This window comes from Solea senegalensis, linkage group LG14 (assembly GCF_019176455.1).
Source record: "Solea senegalensis isolate Sse05_10M linkage group LG14, IFAPA_SoseM_1, whole genome shotgun sequence".
Lineage (NCBI taxonomy): Eukaryota > Metazoa > Chordata > Actinopteri > Pleuronectiformes > Soleidae > Solea > Solea senegalensis.
In genome coordinates this window covers 14,754,301-14,776,182 of record NC_058034.1, presented here as the reverse complement: position 1 = coordinate 14,776,182, position 21,882 = coordinate 14,754,301, and the positions used below count along the sequence as shown (strand labels likewise).

The 21,882-nt window shown below is 38.1% G+C and overlaps 2 protein-coding genes across 3 annotated transcripts in view; one reads left to right on the top strand and one right to left on the bottom strand.

Moving 5' to 3' along the window:
- The window catches only part of LOC122780660 (homer protein homolog 3-like), a 39,948-nt gene extending 31,843 nt beyond the window's left edge, over positions 1-8,105 (top strand). For both annotated transcript variants that reach the window (XM_044043779.1, XM_044043778.1), the window contains 3 exons: positions 2,713-2,823; positions 3,819-3,899; positions 5,519-8,105. In XM_044043779.1, coding sequence (XP_043899714.1) covers positions 2,713-2,823; positions 3,819-3,899; positions 5,519-5,704 — 378 coding nt within the window. In that variant the 3' untranslated portion in view covers positions 5,705-8,105. The remainder of the gene's footprint in view (positions 1-2,712; positions 2,824-3,818; positions 3,900-5,518) is intronic.
- An 897-nt stretch (positions 8,106-9,002) lies between these two features.
- Positions 9,003-11,029, bottom strand: uba52 (ubiquitin A-52 residue ribosomal protein fusion product 1). The gene is made up of 5 exons (XM_044043780.1): positions 10,967-11,029; positions 10,432-10,544; positions 9,889-9,975; positions 9,508-9,610; positions 9,003-9,156 (listed from the first exon to the last, which is right to left on the bottom strand). The coding sequence occupies exons 2-5, from the start codon at positions 10,532-10,534 to the stop codon at positions 9,063-9,065; spliced, it is 387 nt and encodes a 128-aa protein (XP_043899715.1). The 5' UTR covers positions 10,535-10,544; positions 10,967-11,029; the 3' UTR covers positions 9,003-9,062.
- Positions 11,030-21,882: the final 10,853 nt, after the last annotated feature.

The window sequence follows — 21,882 nt, the reverse complement described above, 5'->3', positions numbered from 1 at the left end:
TTTAACATGCAGTAAATTGTAAATACCTGCCAGATATTGAAAGTTATGCAAAAGCACTTAACTCACGGGAAATTTTATGGTTTAACTTTTATGGTTATGGTGAAAACAAGCAAGAAATTTTAGGAGTAGCAATTATACTCTTCTGTCGGTACATTTTTGAATTCGCCCAGGGAACCGTGGTGTAGTGTAGAAAAAAAGCCGTTTTTATCCGAGTGGATTTTGGGAACTGTGAAGAGGAGACGATGTGATGAGCGGGAGTTGTAAACCTGTAGAGAGCGAAGCAGTTTTTGCAAAAATACCGAATATGAACAACATTAGCTCCTGCGGGTTTGCGTATGAACCGACAGTTCATAGACGGCATTTTAGTGAAGCGCAATTTTACGTTTGATGAGGAAAAAAAATACAAAATGTTCTTTCAATGCCAATAGATGGATTATCATGAAATTACTCGCCCAGATTGAGGCACAAATCTACCATATCACAGCTGCTCACTGAACATCCACATACGGTAGCCTGTTTTTAAAGTGATGGATACCACAGTATGATGCATTTACAATGTTTTCATCTCACCAAGCCCTTTACGCACAACCCAGTGCACACACCTGTGTCGAGCCTTTTATTTCTGCAGTGAAACAGCGTTATAATTAGATTCAGCTGTGCTGTGAATCCAAAGTGAGCAAAATACGTGTGAAAGATGTTCCTAATTTAACTGTGCGGAATAAAGGGAAAGGAAAAACAAGTCATTGTTCAGAGCCTCAGAATAAGTGAAGAAATCCTTCACGTCTTTATTTTGAAAAGGCTGGAGCCAAATATCATTTTGCATTGGTTTAAAATGTATAGTAAAAATAAAAAAATCATTGGTGATAGTTAATTTCTATCAATTTAGTAGGTGTAATCTATTTTATCGAGCGTATTGTTTCTGTGATTCAATCCTAATTGCATAGTTGCTACATTTATTTTGTGTAAGTAACTGAGTAAAACTTCAGTCTCAACGCACTCAAACAGTTGAGTGCGTTGAGACTTTTTATTATACTGTACAGCTTTCACCTTCAACATCTGGCAAAGGCAGTGCCAGACAATAATATTTTAACTTCCGTTTTTACTGTTATAGTCACGAAAAGGTTGGACCATCTCAAAATTACCATGTAACATCAACTTTTTTTAAGTTTCTGCCTTAAAATGTATAAACTTGAATACGCGTTTGCTTATGTGGTTAACCCTGTAGCATGTTTTTATTTGTGCCACTAATCCTGTGAGGTTTGGGAGCCTCAGAGCTGTGAAACGTCCCGAGCACAGTTACACAACGCAGTTCAAGCTTCAAATGTCACTGAGTGTTTTAAAAAGGCCGAACAGCTTGTCCTGGTACAGACAAACATTCACTCACCTACTTCGTTTTTCAGACCGGGAACATTTTTAAAAAATTTTTTTGATTTTTTTACAAGGTCACTTTCCTCCAGCAATTTTGGAAAGGTCACAGCAGCAAGAGGTTTCACTACTGCGTCCATGGGCAGTAAAGTCTTATTTTTTACAGAGGCATCACAGTGTGTGCACGTGTGTCTTTTTGTATGGGTGTCTGTGAGGGCCAAGCAAAGTAAAAACCATAGGGAGTGAGGACATTTTGGAAAAGTGAGGACACTTTGGCTAGTCTTCACATTCTGTCAACCCTAACCTAAAAACCTGTAGTCTTCATGGAGACCAAAACCCATGGTCCTAATGAGGCAGAAGGTAATGTCTAAGGAACTGATTGTTCAGGGGTAATATTTGAATTTTGGTTAAGTTATGTTTAGGTCAGTGTGGAGTCCTGTGTGTTCCAGGTATGAGTCGTTAAGGACTAAATCCTTTTACACGTTCACATTATTTGTATTTGTTACCACTTGACGACCTTTTCTGCCATGAAAACTTGACCTTGTAGGGAGGACTCGACGAGAGCCAACAGAGTAAATGAATCAGGAAAATGTCATTTAGCATTTGCAGATTGCACAGCAAAGTGATGCATGATGAATGCTGTTCTTAGTTCTGACTGTATCTGTGCGTGAGTGTGTGTAGGCGGGGAGGTGATGACCCTGATTTCCATCAGTAGTAATCATCAAACATGCAGTGTGTGTGTATGTGTGATTGTATCTGTGTGTTTCCTTTTCAGTGATTATATTTCTGCATTTTTATTTTGTTGTTGTATAAAAACATTTTGCTGATATCCATGTTTACTCTGGAAGTGAAGGCTCCTTTGTGTTTAGAAAATTACACCACAGCCATTTCACAGTGTTTTTTGTTTTTTCACCTCCACCAGACAAATCCTTCTTGCCTATCTTTGTCAAATTTAGACTGAGGAGTAACTGGTTATTCATTTATGAAACTAAAGCAGCCAAAAACTTGCAGTGATGCTCCTCGGCGGTGATCATCTGACATGCTAACCTCCTTTTCTTCCATTTTTCTTGTCATTTTGAGTGACAACAGTCACAACAGCTGTTGGATGAAGTGCTGTGTAATTTTGATTCCGATGTCAATGATCCCTCTCCAAGATTAATTGGAATACTTGTGGTGATTGAGAACTACCACAAGGTCACAATTCCAATTTGTGTGATACTTTGATGAAAAAACAATGATGTTGCATCTACTACTTTGTGTTTAGTGCCCGCTACCGTCACTGTGAGCATGTTGGTGTGTCCGCATTAACTCTTTATGTGTTTGCCCGCGTGTGTGTGTCTGCTCCAGGTGGCAGATCTGGAGGCCCAGCTGGGACATCCTGCTGCTGGTCAGACTGCTAGAGAGGAGCTGAGTCGCTCACTGGAGGAGCTCGAGGCTCTGCTGAGTGCCAGAGAACAGGCAAGGCGCCCTGTCCACACCATGTATTGTGCACTTGTATGTATGTATTCACCTTTTCAAGGGACGCTCGGTGAAGAAAGCAAGAACAAAATACAACAGCATTTCACAACCACAGTAAATAATACATTGTCTGGAATGAATATTGGATATTTATTTAGGCTGCTGTGAGGAAAAACAGAAAGACAACAACAATGGTACATCTAAGTGAATTGATTTATTTGTACATAAATGCAGCTAGGAGGCAAGAAAACATCAGTTTGATGATTTGTTCTCTGAATCATCTTTTAAGGATTTTAATGAAACCTCTGTGGTGCAATAAGTTCAGTGTCTTTAAGATACGTGTTTAAAATTCAAGTAGACACAGACAAGAGGAACAATTTCCCCTCAACTGGACCACAGTTTGTCTTTGAACCACTATCACTGGTCTTATTGTTGATTCATTCATCATTCACTTGGCCTGAAAAGATCCTTGATAGAATGCTACACACACACACACACACACACGTACCAAAATGAATGTTAAGTCTGAGATGCAGATGTCTTGAGCTGTCACCTACATGTTAATTAGGACCGTTCTGAGTCACCTTTTTCATTGATTAATCTTTAACGTGAATTTTTATAGTGCACAACTATAATCTGGTCAACTTATCTTGTACCCAGCATGCATTTTCTTTCTCAAGTGCATGCTGGGTGCACTTCAGCCAAAGAGCCATTTTCACCGGAAAAATAAATAGGTTATTAAAATGAAATATACATTGAAGGCAGCTTGCTGCTGCCCTTCAGCCTCATTAACATAACCATAGCTGTCCCATCATTTACACCAGCTCGGTTTTTGGCAGCAGGATGGTGGTGGTATGTTTCCCTGGAGGCGGAACAGACCACCCCCCACCTCTCCGCAGAACAACAAGGTGTCCTGTGCATGATAAATGACTGCGCTGTGGTGGTAAAGAAGGGGGTGGGCTGTTGAGTTAATTTGAAATCATTTGTGTTTTCAGGAAATTCACAATTTGCAGAGCAAGAAAGCAAATGTGGGCAAGTTAGAGAAGGAGAGAGAGGAAGCCATGCAGCAGCTCCAGGTAAGCGCATGAGATTTAAAGCTTTTTTTTGCCCCCTTATATTTGTACTTAAACTTAACACATCACAGCCAACGACTCGCTTTTAAAAATCTACTTGTTTTACTTGAAGATGACACATATCTCATACGATGGTCAAAGGACATATTTAAAGCTGTAGTGTGCAACTCCTAAATGCAAATGTCAAATGAGTTCACCCTGATTAAACGTGACTCGAGGTATAGATTATAATACTGTACTATATATAACAGTGTTTAGATCTTTTGTTGCCTAGCAACGTTTCAACGTGTTTTGTGTTTTGTGTCAGCGTTGCACTAGTAAAGCGAAACCAGAGTTTGAGTTTGACTGAAAACACAAAGAACCTGCCACTAAATTCCAGAGATGGGAGTAAGTCGAGTCCCTGCTTTTAAATCAAGCATGTTACAAGAGAAGTGTATTTCCTATATATTCCATCATTTCAAATATTAGGCACACTTATCATAACCAGCTTTGATCCACCAAGACTTTAACTAGTGTCAGATTAAAATAGCAAACAACTGACTTCCTGTCAGGAACCTTCCTTTGTGGGATTTTAAGTGTCACGTCGTGGTGTTGGTGTCACACGGTGGCCAAGTCTGCACGCAAGGCCACAAAAACAGGCACCCGATGTGTTCAGTGTTTCAAAATTCAAATTGTAACGTTTAACCCCTGAATACTTGTCGAGTCATTTTAGTCAAGTCGAGTCTTTTGCCAACGTTAAAAGCAAGTGATAGTATTACTTGACAGAGCCTCAGCCTGTATTCAGATGACGGGTGTAGCATGTAAATAATGTTCACTTGGACCAAACAGAGGCAGCAGCATAACATCATGAATAACAAAGATCACCTCAGGTTATGCACTGCAGCTTTAGAGATTGACAATTATATTCAAAACCATATGACATTGACTATAAAGATTATACAGATAAACCAAATACAAGTTTCAGTTGTAGTGTGAACAGAGGTTTTGTGTCTCTTTATTTTCTTTTTGGTTGTTGCTGCTCAGACCAGCAGCAGTGATGCAGACATCAGTAGAGGTGAAATGAGGGCTCAAGGAGAAATGCATCGCCTTGATTAGGTTCTGTACCAGTGTATTTTCATTTTTGACCTTAGCTGTCCCCGTGTTAACTCACTAATCTATTCACCGTCTGCAATATAAAGCTCAAACTTGCCCTTCTCATCAAGTGGATTGTATTTGCCAAAGTGATGACATTGTTTAGTATAAGCTTGATGCTTTACTTGTACCTAATCAGGTGCTGCTGTACTGCGGTGGCTCTCTGGGTAGTGTTTAATACAACACATTCTTTTAGCTCGTAAAAGACACACAAAGAGTGTTGGCACATATAATTACAGATTTTGCTTCAGACTTTAGACAAAGGAACCACACAAACCACACACAAACAAAGCCCATGTGCATTATTGCCAGTCCTGTGTTCAACTTTATCATTCATTCATGACATTACAATTAACGTGAATTACTGTCTTGCAATTTGCCCCTCATCTCTCTGCCAGGTGATGGTGGTGGTGATGATGTCACAGAAAGAATATGACAAATACCAACAACATATTGAAATGCATAATGCTAACCATGAAACATGTCTGCAGGATATGGAGAGACGAAACACTGAGCTGGAGGATCGAGTTCAGAGTGCGGAAAATACACTGGCGTCCAGCCGGGAGGAGCGGGAGCAGGCGGAGGTCGAGGTCCAGCGTATCATCGAGGTGCTGGACGTCAAAATCTGCGACCTGAAGGACCTGAGACAGAGCTTAGCAAAGCTCGTAGATAAATAGCGACAGCAGCAGCCGGGCTGCATCTCCACAGTCAGAGCTCGTCTTCGTCGCGTGGCCTTCGTTTGTGTTTCACTGATGGAGGAATCAAAGCAGCGTGGAGGAAAATGCTCAAGTGTTTACTCTCACGGATTTGTTTTGTTAGTTTAAGATCAGTGCAGAATAAACACAATTCACATCAGCTGCATGTCCTTCAGCCCATCAATCCATGATTTTAACCGACTACTCTGAATGGTTGAAGGTGATGGTTAAACAGCGCCCTCCTCCTTACTTTGGTGCCATTGCAATTAAGTGTATTTGTCACAATCTGGAGGCGGTGAAAGTCTTTTATATCTTATCACAGAAGATATGTGGTGATTTATTAAAATGAATCGAGAAACCACTTTTAAAAGACAATTTGCTGTTTTCCAAGAGGCATCAAAGTATTTTCTCTTATTTTTTGAGTGATTTGTCTACATTTAACACTTTAGAGATGAAGTTTAAAACAATCAAATACTAAGGGCCTGACACTGGTGCTCGGATTTTCTGTGGAGCTCAAATCCCAACTCAACGGTGTCTGTGCAAGAAACTAAGAGCAGGAATTGCGTTAGGGATTTTAGGGTAGAGGAAAGTTAATGAGTAATTATTTTTTATACCTAAACAACAATATTTTACCATAACTCCAGACATTTGTCTTTAGAAACCTGTTTCTGTCCCTAAAGTTCTATTTTAAGCAGACGCCCCTTTTAGTAAAAGCTTGAGGCCCACACATCACATCGTAGTCCAGTATGAATACAGTGAGAAAAGTGATAGCTGGAAAAGAAAATAGTATATAGTTTTATACCAAAAGTGAATTTCTGGGCTGTAGAGACTGTGGAGATGCACCCTGTAGGTGTTAGGTCGGGGCTTAAGACACATAGACACAAAGACCCTGATAAAATCAGTTCCGTTCACCATCAGCAGCCTCCCACCAGCCGGAACATGCACACAGAGACGCAACAGCCTGCTCACATTCTGTTTGTGATGATCGCCAGCCCACGGCCCTGTTTTGCTCATGTACCATGAGGACTTTATTTTTTCTCACCACTTAATTATTCACAATCTCTGATCTGAGTTAATCACGGGCAAGAAGGGACGTCAAAGGAGACACTGAATTTAAGCAGCAGCTTGGTAGATTTGTCCTCTCCTTCAGAAAAGGTCTGAGGCTTGTGGACAAAGTCGCTGCTTTTCTGACGTTCGGACGTTGAGATGAACCTGAGAATGCGCGTCTGTGCCATGTTGTGTTTTGTTTACGTTGATGTTAACATGTTTTGTCTGTGTTCACTAAACCTAGTTTTACGTCATGAACTATGCTTTCAGGCAACACTACAAGATATTATCCTAGTAATAATAATAATAACCCTCAGAGAAACTGTGGAGCATATAGATCATTAGGAGAGCACTGCATGAGCCCTGCAGTGTGTGCGTGTGCGTGTGCGCGTGTGCGTGTGCGTGTGTGTGTTACCTCAGACTGCTTAAGTTACAAAAAAAGGAAGAAAAAAAGCACAACTGCAGTTTTAGCAATTTGGTACATAATTGTCTCTCAAGCTTTGGATGTGCATTTCTGATGCACACTATTGATCTTTGCATCTCACCCACTGGTGGGTTATGGATTTCTTCTCATGACAATAGGTACAACTAAGGTGCAGCTGTTGAGGCCGCAGCTGTCTGCATCATAGTAACGTGTCAAAATGTTATTCAAATGGGTCATAATGAAATCTGTTGATGAGTTAATATAGAAGCGTTATTATTACAGTAACCAGCAGTTATTACTAAGGGTTGTTCCATTTTCACATGGTGGTGTGTTTGTTAGACACGTTTAATAGTTTGGGTTTCTTGGCTTTAAGTTGAAATGATCATCTCAGCTTTTTTCCAACAATCAATATAGTTATGATACAACATGAATATGATATAATGGTACTGCACTAATCACACTCACTCAGAGGTTTTATTACCACTTCAGTCTAGTTTGACTTGCATACAGCATCATCATAGACCAGGTCAATGGTTTTGTGTTTCTGGCGTTGTACATCAGCAGCTACATGCAACTGTCACCATATTAGCAATAAATTCTTTCTTTTCTTTTTATAGCATTGTTAGAAAATAGATCTTGGGAAATTGTAATAGCACAAATACATGACATTATTGGGTGTATTACAATTTTAGAATAGGTAGTGAATTACATCTTAAATATTTTTGTGTTTGTGAGAATTTGGGGGGGTCTTTGGTTACGTCATTTTCTCCATACTGATTTATGTCTTGCAGACATTACATTTCAGTAGAGCAATTTTATTTATTTCCTACAATAAATAACAAACAGAATTTGTTTTCATTGTCATCATGTTCTGAAGGCTCATTAACTGGAATAAACTTATTGGAGAACTTATTGTATAATGCTTTACCTTCATCTCCATTTGATTATTTTCACTGTCCCAAAACATTTAACCTTTCAGTAATGATGCAAAAATACCTCAGTTAGTTGAAGTCATGTGAGAACTAATAAACATTAACTGACTTGATTAACCAGTCATTCCCCAAGATTTACAAAATTTAAAGGTATTTAACTGGTGTCGAATGGTATGTGACATTGTGAGATGAGTTTCTTTTATTTGTACAGACCTGTTTTTCAGAAATTCTGTACTTTTGTGATGGTGGGCCTAAAAACCTTTTCTTGAGCATTCCTGTTTGCACCTCCATGTGATTAAATATTTGCTTTCTATCTGTAATTTTCATTTTTCCTGAGCTGATAATGACAATATTACTTCATCTACAACTTGAGGTCATCACTCATTGGACTGGCAGCATAAACGATAGTCGCTCCGATCTATTTGCTCAAGGATTTTGGTGAACAGCAGCTGGTGTGAGGGCAGCTATATAAATGCAATACAAATATTATACAGAACAGGTGATTAATGGTATACAGGCAATGGAAATGCAGAACAGTACTTTTTCTTTATTGGAGAGGCTATATGGCCTTGTGTTCAGCTGCCAAGTAAGGCTTTCAATTTGAGCCAACTCAAACAACATGCATAATTTTGCAGGCCAAAATTTTATACCAGAATTACACTGGTTCAAGCTGCATGGTGGTTATGTTCACCCAAGGACAACTTTGATAAGCAGTTAACTGAAATGAATTAAATCCAGTAAATTATTAACCAAACTCTTCAGTATCTTAAATCTCCAGTTATCTGATAATTTCTTCCTCACCCATGACCACACTGCATACATGAATTCAAATTTAGGGATTACAAAAGCTCTTGAATAATACACAAGACAAGAAGCATAATTTTCTTATTTTTATTTCAACACAAAATGGCACAAGGAGCCAAATCAGCCCTCGCGTCTACTTCAGCTTCTTCTTGGGGCGAAGGTTGTTGGTGTGACCACACTTCTTCTTGCGGCAGTTGACAGCACGTGGATGCAGACGGGCATAGCACCTGTATCACAAGTCAGAGATTATCTTCAAATCCTCCTCAACCAATATTTTAACTAATAATGGACTAAACTAAAATATTCTGTTCTTAGAATATATATTTCAATCGATTAAACAAATAAACCACAACACCATGGAACTAAAACAATGTTCAATCTTCTCATAGTACAGTTGAGGGGTTTAATATTTATTACAGAACATTTATTTATGTACTTAGTTTTATCATACCCTGGCTGTCCAAAGCAGGCCATCTGCAGTCTAATAAATGTATACAATAAAGTATTCTAAACTAACAAATCATTTGACTGTACATAACAGGCCTTGCACAAGGGCATCCCTGCAGGACTGGACTTACTTGCGGCATATCATCTTGTCGCAGTTATATTTCTGGGCCAGCTGTCTGAGTGAAGGCTCGATGAGACCACCACGCAGACGCAGAACCAGATGCAGAGTGGATTCTGGTAGACAGAAGAGACAGCTTGTTAATATTAAGTTAGATTTCTAATTACACCTACAGGAAGGCTTCTTTAACATCTCAAACACTAAGGAAAAAAACTCACATGAGATCTTTCTTGGAAAATAGCAAACAATATAAAATCCATTACCTTAAACTAAACATTATATGAATGTATTTGAACATTTTGTTAATACTTAAATGGCAAGAAACTGTACACTGATTTGTAACTTGACAAGTCAAGACACTTTCTGGACATCTGACCCAGTTAAGAGTTGCTACCTTTCTGGATGTTGTAGTCGGACAGTGTGCGTCCATCCTCCAGCTGTTTGCCAGCAAAGATCAGACGCTGCTGGTCAGGGGGAATTCCTACACACAACAAAAAAAAAAGACACTTAATAACCAACATTCTTAAGTTAACAGCTTCTACATTAACACAAATTATGGAGATGACAATTTGTAAAGCCTGTCCATGACAATAGTCTAACAAGATACTATTTAATGCCTGTCCATTTTCTTAAATGGAGCACAACAGTCTTAAACAGACTTCTTCAGTAGTAAGCTCTGGGCTTCATCTCTCATCCAAGAGACTTGGTGAAACGTCAACTCAGGCAAATCCAGTCGCCTCCAGCTAACGACTGAAGACGACTAGGATGACTGAGAACCTCCAACGACAGTCTTACACATTGATTGTAATCTGGCTCGTCACAGATGGCCAAGAAAAAGAGCAGTTAACATTCATCCAAGTGGTTTACGATAGTTTTTGACAAATAAAAGTCAAACCTTATAGAACAGGTACAAAATGACGTGTCCGCCGTGACTCACCTTCCTTATCCTGAATCTTAGCCTTGACATTTTCGATAGTGTCGCTGGGCTCAACCTCGAGGGTGATGGTTTTCCCCGTCAACGTCTTCACGAAAATCTGCATGTTTGCAAGGCTGAGAGAGAAGTGACGTTAGCTACAGCGGGCCAGCAGCTAGCCGTCTACACTACGTAAAACAATTACAATTGTCAAATAATCTGAGACAAATCAGTGAAGTTTGTGAGTTTTGACAACAAACGGAGAGGTTTATGTTTTTAAACGGCTGTAGTGGCAGTGGTAATGTGAGCGTGTTAGGAACGTTGCTAGCTAATGTTAGCCGCACGGTGGACTCGGAGCGGGGCCTCGCCACATGCGTGATGTTAGAGCGTGGAGCTCTTGTCTCTATTTTCTCTGTTCATTGCCCTCAAATCGACTTAATTGTATTTAATGTGGTGCTGTTACCTATTTCACACTAACACAGTTGTGCTTAAACGACATTTGAGGACTCGGAAATTGGTACAAATCGACAAAAATAAGATGGAGAAACCGTCTACTCACCCGGCCGATAGCTGAGCCTCAACGAAAAGAGAACGGAAGAAGCTCTTGCGCAATTACGTCACTTCCGTCTATACACCCGAACGTGAGTATATATATATATATATGTATGTATATATATATATATCATTTTTTATTTTATTGTTCGTTTTAATTGTTTTAAAATCAAAGAGTACGATAAAATGCAATGAGATACAGTTCTCTTAGGTCATACATTTATATAACTAAATCGATATATCCTCCACACGGTGACGGGTCTATAAATAAAAGTATTACAATAAATAAAACAACAATAGTAAATCACAGCAAGGTAGTCTGAAATCATACCAGTATGTAATAAAAACAACGCAATATTTAAAGCATCCATGATATAAAAAAAAGAGAGCGAGAAACAAATAAATAATAATCCACAGCACATAGATTCATTTATGTGCCATTGTTCAGTAATCTGACAGGTACAAACTGTCTCTGTGGTTTAATCCTGATATAAAAACAAACACAAACATTGTAGTGACTGAGAGAGGGTGATAACTCACAATTTCACGGTGGTATTGTGTTGAAAAGGACTGAACCAAAGTGAAGTTTGACTGACACCTGCTGTCTTATGATGGAAGTGGTTTTGAACTACATCTTGAAAATGTACCACACAAAAGTAAAAAAACAAAGATGTTAAATGTTTTCAGAAATAATTGCAACATGCATCCTATTGGCACTATTCATGGTCATAGTTTATATTGTATTATAAATTAAACTTATAGTACAATACAACTTATTAGGTTTATACTTGTGAAAAAGGTGACACTTATAAAAGACTGATCTCACAATCATTTTAAACTTATTGGTTGACTGATCTGAAAATCTTGAAAATAGTGAACAACTCTTCAACTTTCTCTCAAGCAAGACTATAAATCTATTTACCTGACATTTACTCACCACCTCATCCAAGAAAATCCAAGGTCCATTCCCCCCCAATTTGACCAGAGGGGGAACTCAGATATGTTATATTAATGATTTATTTCATAAAATAATAATTAAACAAATAAAACAACAACAACAACAACAACACAGGACTATGTTGTAATGAATAGCAGTGAATCTGGATATGTGTAAACTGCAGAAATGATTGTGCAATTAAAAATGATGTATTTCTCGATAGAAGACGTACAACAGTACATTTGACCTCTCAGGGAACCACAAGGTAAAACAGCAGCAGCAGTTGCTTCAAATGACGAACACCACATGGCTAGAATATTGTTTTTCAAACATGGATACAAACATGCTTTATTTTATTGTTTTTTACTCCTGTATATTACATGTGCACTCATGCTGTAATTTATTATTTTTACATGTAGCAGCCAGTCAGCAGCTTAGCTGCATAGTGTACATTATTTTTATACTGAAAGTATAAATAGCTGAAATTCACTTCATTGATTGCATGTTCTTTCAAAGATGCCTCACTTTGATGCCACACCATGACTCGGAGGATCAGCACTGCCAGCTTTAAGTAAGAGAAAGGTATAATCCATTTTATGATGCTTTCCATAAAATAAGTGTTATCAGCACAGCAAGAGCGTGATGCTATGGCGATTAGAGATCAAAACAACCCACAATGTGTCATTCAGCAGATCTCCTGCCCGCAGGTGTGCGGCTTTTCTGCTCCGCTGGAAAAACTCCTGCCACATGACTCAGTTTACATCCTATACAGTGAGGTGTCACACATCAGGGGAAACTGCGGGGCCAAGGCTGCAAGGCCAAGTGTCACTCTGTGTGAGGGCCGGTCAATAACTGAAATTGTGGTCTGAAACGCAACAGTGATGATTCTATTATCTGTGTTTATGTACAAAGGATTTGAAGCTTAGTCTTGGAAATTTCTCCAAGGACTGATTCCTTATCACATGGTGGGCGTTTTCTTTATTTCTCAGGGTGGAGCTTTGTAATGCACAAAGTAAACCAAAGTCATGAATAAATCAGCTAGCTAGTTAGAGCCTCCAGGACTCCACTGGGCAAAGTACACATGTGAGGAGATGTTACGGAGCTGATACTGTTTAGTGTTAACAACATTTTTTTTTCTTAAACTATTGCTGCTCTTTATTGAATGAGCTGTTGATTTACCATTTGGTCACAACTGTAAAAATGGTAAACTGTCAAAAATACACTTATATAACAGTTGTAATTTTTCAGTTGGATGGTGTGTTTCTCCACATTATATTACATTGAATGACGGGAGCAGCCACAACAAGGTCCTATTAGCATGGAGTTTGCATGTTCTCCGCCTTGTGTGTGTGGGTTTTCTCCAGGTTCTCCCGTTTCCTCCCACAGTCCAAAACATGCAACATGGGGATTAAGTAAATTGGACACTCTAAATTGACTGTAGGTGTGAGTGTGAGAGTGAATAGTTGTTTTTCTATTCTATGTGTGATGGACTAGCGATCTGTCCAGGGTGTACCCTGCCTTTCACCCTATGTCGGCTGGGATTGGCACTGCACCCTCATGTGGAGGATTAAGCGGTAGAAAATGGATGGATGGATGGATTATTTCCCTGTGATGCATTTAATTTATCTGACAGTCCAACAGACCGAGTGGCCCAAGAGATGGATTGGTCCTGTTAGTGTGTATTTAGGGATCTAGGTATTGTAAAACCGGTTTGGCACACACCAGGCTGCTGCTCAGCCTAAATGGACACCTTAGCTGTAACAACAGAGGGTCAAAGATCACAAAATGAACTCAAAAACATTAATCTGTTATCCACCAGCAATTGTAATTGTGAAAGTAGAGTCAGAGGTGGAAATAGCTGTCATAGTGTGAGGTAATAATGTCAATAGAAGGATTAGGTTTAGCTTTTTTACCTAACACTGCTGCACCCATTCTCTCATTTTGTCACAAAATATTTCTTTTTAAGTCTGATTTTTACAGTTTGGGTTTCTGAATATGTTACAGAGATCTTTATTGAATCAGCAGTAATGACCGTATGGACTATGAGACATTATTTAGCATTATTTTAACATCAACAAATCTTATGCAGGTTGACCGACTGAAGGTCAGCTGTTGCTGCAAAGACTGAACGTTCTGCTCACAACCATTATGCACCTACAAAGTTATGTTTTCTTTCTTACAAGTGTTACATTAAGATTTTTTTTTAAACATGTATAATGAAATCCACCGCATTATTACTTTTCATTCATTAAAGTGTCTTGTGGTCATCTGACCAAAGCCACTCTGTCACACGTCAGCTCTCAAAGTTGTGTGTGTTTTCAAATGATCTGCATATGGATATTCATAAGTGACCTTAACAAAACAAAATCTTTACCAATTGCAGCATGCAAGCAATCAGTGAGTGTGAAATACTGAAGCAGTTTGCCATAAATCTCGCCTTGCATATTGAGACCAGGGAGGAAAAGTGGCCTGAACTTGACTGACCTACTTCTGGACTGTTTACACTGTCAATGCTAAACTGCTAAGAAGAAGGTTAACATGTTTCACAGAATGATCAGTCCCTTCCTTCAAGCATGACTGACCAAAAATAATCCACAAAAACAATCCATGTTGTAGCAATAACATGGCCTTGACCCGAGATGCAGGTTCTGCTGATAAAACCTTGGCAGGCAAGTCGATGCAAATAAACTGAATCTGGAGTTGGTCCAAACACACAAAGAGATTACACATATTAGTCAGAAGACAGACATACAACAGTATGAACTCAAATTTATTTAAACACACACACACACACAGAAAAGCGAAGCCATTTGTTAGAATACATTGACAATTAAAAATTATAATTGTCACAATGAAAATAAAATTTTGATTAAACAGTGCATTTGTATGTAAAAGTGACTGTTTAAAAAAAGGTGTGTAGTGACCATTGCCCCCCGAACATGTTCACATTATTAAATCTGGCCCTCGTTAAAAAAAAGTTTGTATACTTCAAGTTTTAAAGGTTCAATCCACCAGAATCGTCACGAAGAAGCAGACACAATCAAAATATGCCGTGGAATTTTGTAGAGAGTTCTAACTAGAATGCCTTGCAGGAGCAGGCACTCTAACTATGATATTTTTGTCACATTTTGGACAGCATACTAAACTATGACCTTTTGGGACTTTTTGGACGACATACTAAACTATGACTTTTAGGGAATTTTTGGACGACATACTAAACTATGACTTTAAGTGACTTTTTGTGTCATCCAAAATGTGAAGTCAGAGGTAAGTATGTCGTCGAAAATGTGACAAAAAGGTCATAGTTTAGTATGTCGTCCAAAATGTGACAAAAAAATCATAGTTTAGTATGTCGTCCGAAATGTGACAAAAAAGTCATACTTTAGTATGTGGTCCAAAATGTGACAAAAAATGCATAGGTTAGTATGTCGTCCAAAATGTGACAAAAAAGTCATACTTTAGTATGCGGTCCAAAATGTGACAAAAAAGTCATAGGTTAGTTTGGGGTCCAATATGACTTTTTCACATTTTGGACGATAGACTAAACTTTGTCACATTTTTGACGACATACTATACTAAACTTTGACTTTTTTGTCACATTTTGGACCGCATACTAACCTATGACTTTTTTGTCACATTTTGGACGACAAACTGGCTTTTTTAACTAACTAACTAAACAAGGCAATCAGAGATGGCAGACTTCACCCCATTCACGCACCAAGCCTCTGTCGGCCTGGTGGTGTAACAGAGTCTGTGGCTCAAAGGTAGAGTGTCTGAGTCCACATCACAAGGTTGTGTGTTCAAATCCATGTCACAGTGAAAATTCTTGGGCAGCATGTGTGTCTGCCACAAGCCTCTGTTGGCCTCCATTGCTCATTGTGGAAGTGAGCACACAGCCACCAAAAACAATACTTCACTCCCACTCCAAGTTTGAATCAGTGATCGGCAGCAACTTCAATAAATAAAAAATTTAGAACTAAACTGTTGGTATGTTGCTGGCAACATGACTACTCCATGAAAATAATATTAGAGCTATAAGAAAAAATATTTTCCAACCAATTACAGTAAATTAGAACAAGCAAGTTTAAATATGTGTGGGGGATTATTGTAGAGCTGAAACAATTACTCAATTAATCAATTACAAAATTGATCTGTTCGGTTTGAAGTTTTTTTCATAATTAAGATCTCTGATTTTTTTTTCAGTTTCTTAAATGTGAATTTAATTATCTTAATTTCTTTGCTCCATAAAACAAAGAAATCATTAAATGTGAATAATGTTGGTTTGTGGATAAAACAAGACATTCAAGAATATCATAATTTCCAGGTTTGACAAATACTCATCAATGTTTTTTAAAGTTTTCTGACATTGTATGGACCTAACGATGACTCGAGAAAATAATCAACAGATCAACAATTATGAAAATAATCGTTGGCTGCAGCCCTGCAACACTGGCCCTGTTTCATATAAATAATTTTACAAATGCAAATCATCTATAAAATACATAGAGACTACATAGAGACATTTATACACTTTATAAACACTTTTTTGTAACTACTGGTCACGAAAACAGTTTCTTGTATAGAATGTGAGAATGCCTCTCCCTCTCTCTGTCCCACTCTCCCATACTCTCTCTCTCTCTCTCTCTCTCTCTCCCTCTCTCTCTCATCACACCTCAGGCTTTTCTGCTGTTTCTGGGTGAAAGGTGAGCAGTGTTTGAGCACTCAGCGACCTGACAGACAACTCAGGTCATGGTCATGCAGACCAGTTAAGTAATAGAATGAGAATGAGTGTCCACTGAACCAGTGAAGACCCATGTGGGCAAATAGACAAATGTGTGGACTGAGCGGTTTATACCTAAACAAACAAAAAAAAAAAGGTGGGCAAGGTTTCTATTTTCAGAGACAGTGCAGATACGTGTTTTGTTTTGGTACTTTTGAAATGTATTTACAGTTTATGCTCTTGTGAAAAATGTGACACAAATGACAGTGTGTACGCTTCCTGTTTTACAGTAGCAATAGCATTAGTCATTAACGCTGAGAAAAGATAAATGAGGCGGTTTGCAGCCGACCACTATCTCTATCTCTGTTAATATCTTTGATGGTAATAAAGTTGATTGGAAAAAACAACTTCTCTAGGTTAAGGTTCAACCCCAAAAAACTGGATTGTAAAAAAAAGGAAAAGAATGAAAGGAAAGGCAACAGGTCCAAACACGAGCAGGAACACATGGATACAGATGCTACACGGATGAGGAATCTGGGTAAAAGGTCAGTGGAATGAGTGGCGAATCAAACTTTGCACTGTAAATAACAGCTGCTTTTAATGAATCCCTCATGACGTCCGTCCTCATGAGACGGCGAAGACGGGAGCTACCTTTCACACACTTCTCTGTGCTGCCAAATTTACTCAAGGAGTCAAGCCCGGACAGAAAGTAACGTCTACACTTGTGTGTTGTATAACAAATTAACATCACTCCACCAATGACTGGGATTATATATAACATACATATATATGTATATATATATATATATATATATATATATATATATATATATATATATATATATATATGTATACATTTGATAAAAATACAGATTGTGACTGTAAGGTGACAACATTTACATCCAAAACCAGTACGACTAACAAATAGTGGAGGAAGTGCCCAAGACAGCAGACCTCCCTATAGACTATACACTGTGTTTATTGGATGTGTTTCCCAACCGCCTGCTTACTATGGATCAGAGTTGTGTATCGCATGTTTTGTTGATGACAGCAAGCTACGATCGGCCAGTAGCAACAGAAAGTAAAACACATTTAACATCAGGGAAAACAGCTAAATTAAGCCAGTAATTCAATATCTTTGCTAGGATTCTTCTCCTTAGAATTTTATGAATTGTGATGTTTATTTTTCACACTTTGCTTCTTATTTATTTCATAAACATAAAATGGCAACAACTTAAATAGTGTCAAAGGCCAGTGAATAGAGATGAGGTTTAAGAAGAGCTTTAAAAAACAGACAGACGAGAGCTTAATGTCTAATGTGCAAAGTCAGATTATTCCAATGTTTAAGATCTGTAAATCTGCAGGATTTACTCCACAAAACATCATCACAAAAAGTCTACATGTCAGCTTTGTACTCTGTGAGAAACACCAGCATGTTTACGTGCGATAAAGTTTATTTGTCTCATGCATTATATCAACTCTACCACAAAGTCCACAGAGGAAAAATTAGGGATTTTTATGTCATGGCACAAAGGAGTTGTTCCACTGCTGCCTTCACCAATTAGTTCAAATACATTATTATACATCTTTAAAAAAGCAAAATGTTTTATGTTTACTGAGCATTAAATACTGTATTATTAATGCAAACTTGACAATAACAGTGCTAAAAATCTGTTAGCGCATGGTGTTGTGTGTTTCCCTCAGTGTCTGCTGCTCTAAACATGTATAAACTTGTCATGTACCAATAGACAACAAACAAGTGCGAAGAATGTTTTTAACATATTCTACATCCTTCTGGTGTTAATGTCTTCTGTTTAACTCTTAGAACACAGAGCATTTCAGCTGCTTTTTTCCATTATTATGTTAAAACACACAGAGCCTGTAAGAATGTGTATATATTATATATTATGTAGTGTCCTTTTTTTCAGCACAACCTATAGGCAATCAAATATATAAACACACCCGAGCAAAAAAGTCCTCAAAATGTTCAAAATCTGATTGAAATTGTGAAATTTGGAAATATGTCACAGTCCTTCACTTGGCTCATTTTTATGAACAAAAAGAAAGGAAAAACTGTCTATTTTGTGTGACTTCTGCACAATTATCGCTTCTTTATATGGCGACTAAAAATGCGATATAAATGTCAGAGCCTGCAGGTGGATGCTGGAGTGAAGATGCAGCATAAAATAAGGCAATCAGAGATGGCAGCAACACCCCATTCACGCAACTAGTGGCCACTAGTGGTCATAATGGCAAGTGCTGAAACACAAACAGACAGACACACAGACCCACTAAAGACAATACTTTACTCCCACTTCATGGGGTGAAGTAATACAAGCAGAGACACCAGTGCAGGGCAGCAGTAACACTGACAGTCAGAGGAAGAAGAGCCATGAACATTTCAATAGATTAATAGCTCACCAAATTAAGAGTGTGAGGCGTGACTTGTGGATACGAACATGCAGCTCACAGGCTTTGCATCAGTCATTGTAGAGTTGCATCAGTTTTCTTCATCAACTCTCTCTACATGTACTAAAGTTTGAATAAGTCGATTTCAAACATACTTTAAACTGAGATTAACATAACCTAAAAACACAGTGTGCACATTGACTTTTTGAGAAACTGGTGGACACCATGTGACCATAACAGGTATAATGTGTTCAAGTTATGGCTGAACCTTCAAATCTATGAAAACTGAAATACATCTTCTGCAGTGGATGAAATGATCAAACCTGGAGATGGAGAGATCACTAAACACACTCAAGGTTGAAGGAAACAAAACAGTTCTAGATCCAGCAGCACTTTGAGATGTTCTTCGTTTATTTGTTTTTTTGTCTTCAGATTTGGTTTCCTGCATATTTGATCCCGACAGCTCCACAGCGGAGGAGGAGGAGGAGGCTGATGCAACATACCAGGCACGTGACAACACCCACGAGTTGTGTTCAACCAAACCCAGCTTCACCTTTCACACACTAACCCACTGGTGCCTAAAAACACCCCCACCACCCTGCAGCACTAGGGAAGCTCATGTACTGTACATGTGCAGATCTGATGGGACATGTTGTGTTGTCATAATCTGCTCAGTTGCGTCGTGCTCAGGATTAATCAACAGCTGAGGAACATTTGTGCTGGCATTCAAAGAGGAAAACTACCTTACCTTGTCAACATCACAGTATGACGAGCTCTGCACGTATAACCACAATCTTCAGTGTGAGGTTTTAGGGACATTATCGGTCACTCAGTGTCATCCTCGTCCCTGCTGTAAAGATACAGAAATGCACTTTTTATGAGACATATTACTGATTTATTTGTTCATTTTTATGCAGTTTTTACATCGTTACAGTTACAGAATTAGTGGATAATTTGATTTGGACTATCAATCAAACTTTATTTATATAGCACTTTTCACACAAAGCACTGAAACTCAAAGTGCATCACAGGATAGAAACATAATCAAAGAAAGCAACGCACCAGCAAATGACTGGTATTATGTTTAAAAGAAGGAAAGAGAAAAAAGGCGTAGTGAATGGAGTAGTGAAGAAGAGAGGAAAGGCTATATGGAACTCACAAACAGCCAGCGAGGGAAAACACCGGAGACTAAAATACTAATGGGCAATCTAAGCACATAAGTGGTAACAGATAAAATGTAAAAAAAATAGATGAAGTGAATCAAAAAGCTTGTGTCAGACCCTTAAATTAAATAAAACAGTACAAATAAATAATAATATAAACGTTCTGGGGATAATTAAAAGACTGCTTCCCTACCATGGATCACCCCCCCGTGAGGATAAAGCGGTAGAAAATAGATGGATGGACTTTTGATACTTAAGTACAGTATCTGTCACATTAAGACTTTGACTTAAGTAATATTATAAAAAGTGACTTCTAACAAAGTCATTTTCTGGTAAGACCCTTTAAGGTACTTTATTGAACAATGATTCTCGCAGTACAAAAACAGAAATTTCAGATTGGAATCAGTGAATTATGTTCTGATACGAGTGGAAAAAAGGAAGGAAAGCAGCGTCATGCAGCTGCTCCTGGCTGCAGCCACAGACTATGACTCTGTGCTCGGCCTCACGTCAGCTCAGCGCAGGAGTTTGCAGGATACGTGCAGATCAGCAGCCTGCAGCTCAGTTACGTGCACTGACTGCAGTGTTCTTGACGTGGAAAGTAAAGTACGCCCTGCGGTGCCTTGTCTAGTGGCAGAGCTCGGACCTGAACATCACAAAAATTGGTTATGAAAAAAAATATAAAAACGTCCCTTGGGCTGAATTATGTACAGAAATGTACATGATATCATGTCATTACAGCATCGTGCCACTGTTTGTTTTAGTCTTGCACTTTGTAACTGGGTAAAATGTCAGTGATGACTGGGGAACAAGAAAAAACAGGCCTTAAATTTAATATAACAAAAATGTATAAATGTATTGTTATTGTCAAACGTGATGATGAAAAGAAGACAAGCAATAAAAGAACAACAAAGGAATCCTTGTGGTAAGACCTTTTTGAGGCCTACACCTGCTTTTTATGTTTATATAATAAACTTTTTTTGTTTTATATGAATACTCAGTATATACCGCAATCTATGTCCTAATTAAATTAAAGAAAATAATACATTAATGGTGTGATATTCATATGTCCTTCCTGTATTTGTTGAGTAGATTATTTTTAAATAGTACTTAAATGTACTTAAGATCACTTATTGTAAGATATAGATTACATATGGTTCAGATATTCATGTTCCCCTAGTTAGTAGTAATCTTAAAAGGCCCAGTGTGTAAAAATTTAAGTGAGTTTTTACATTTGTCAGAAATCAAACTAAGCATTGTTTGAGTTTTTATGATAATTGAAGTTTTTCTAACTCACTTGAAAAGAGCTATGACTTCACTAATAAATGGCACTGTCCCTTTAAATGAGCAAGTGAAATGTTGCATCAACTACAATAGTGCATAATCATGACTTGGTTCAAACATTCATGTTCCTATCAGCAGACGTCACTGCTGTGCCACTGATTATAAGAGCTGCAAAAATACATGCCACTATTTATTCATTAATTTGCTTAATTAAGTGATTGTGTGCTTCAATAAAAAGCCAAAACACAAACACATTTAAAAGTGTTGTCTGTATACTACCTCAAATATGTCATACACTCAAAAGCAGGAGAAACCGACTTAACATTTCAAATGAATGATTAACAGTTAAAAACAAAGTTATTTTAAGTCTAAACTTTAGACTTTAAAGGTTAAAGTGCAAGTGCCTGGTTTTT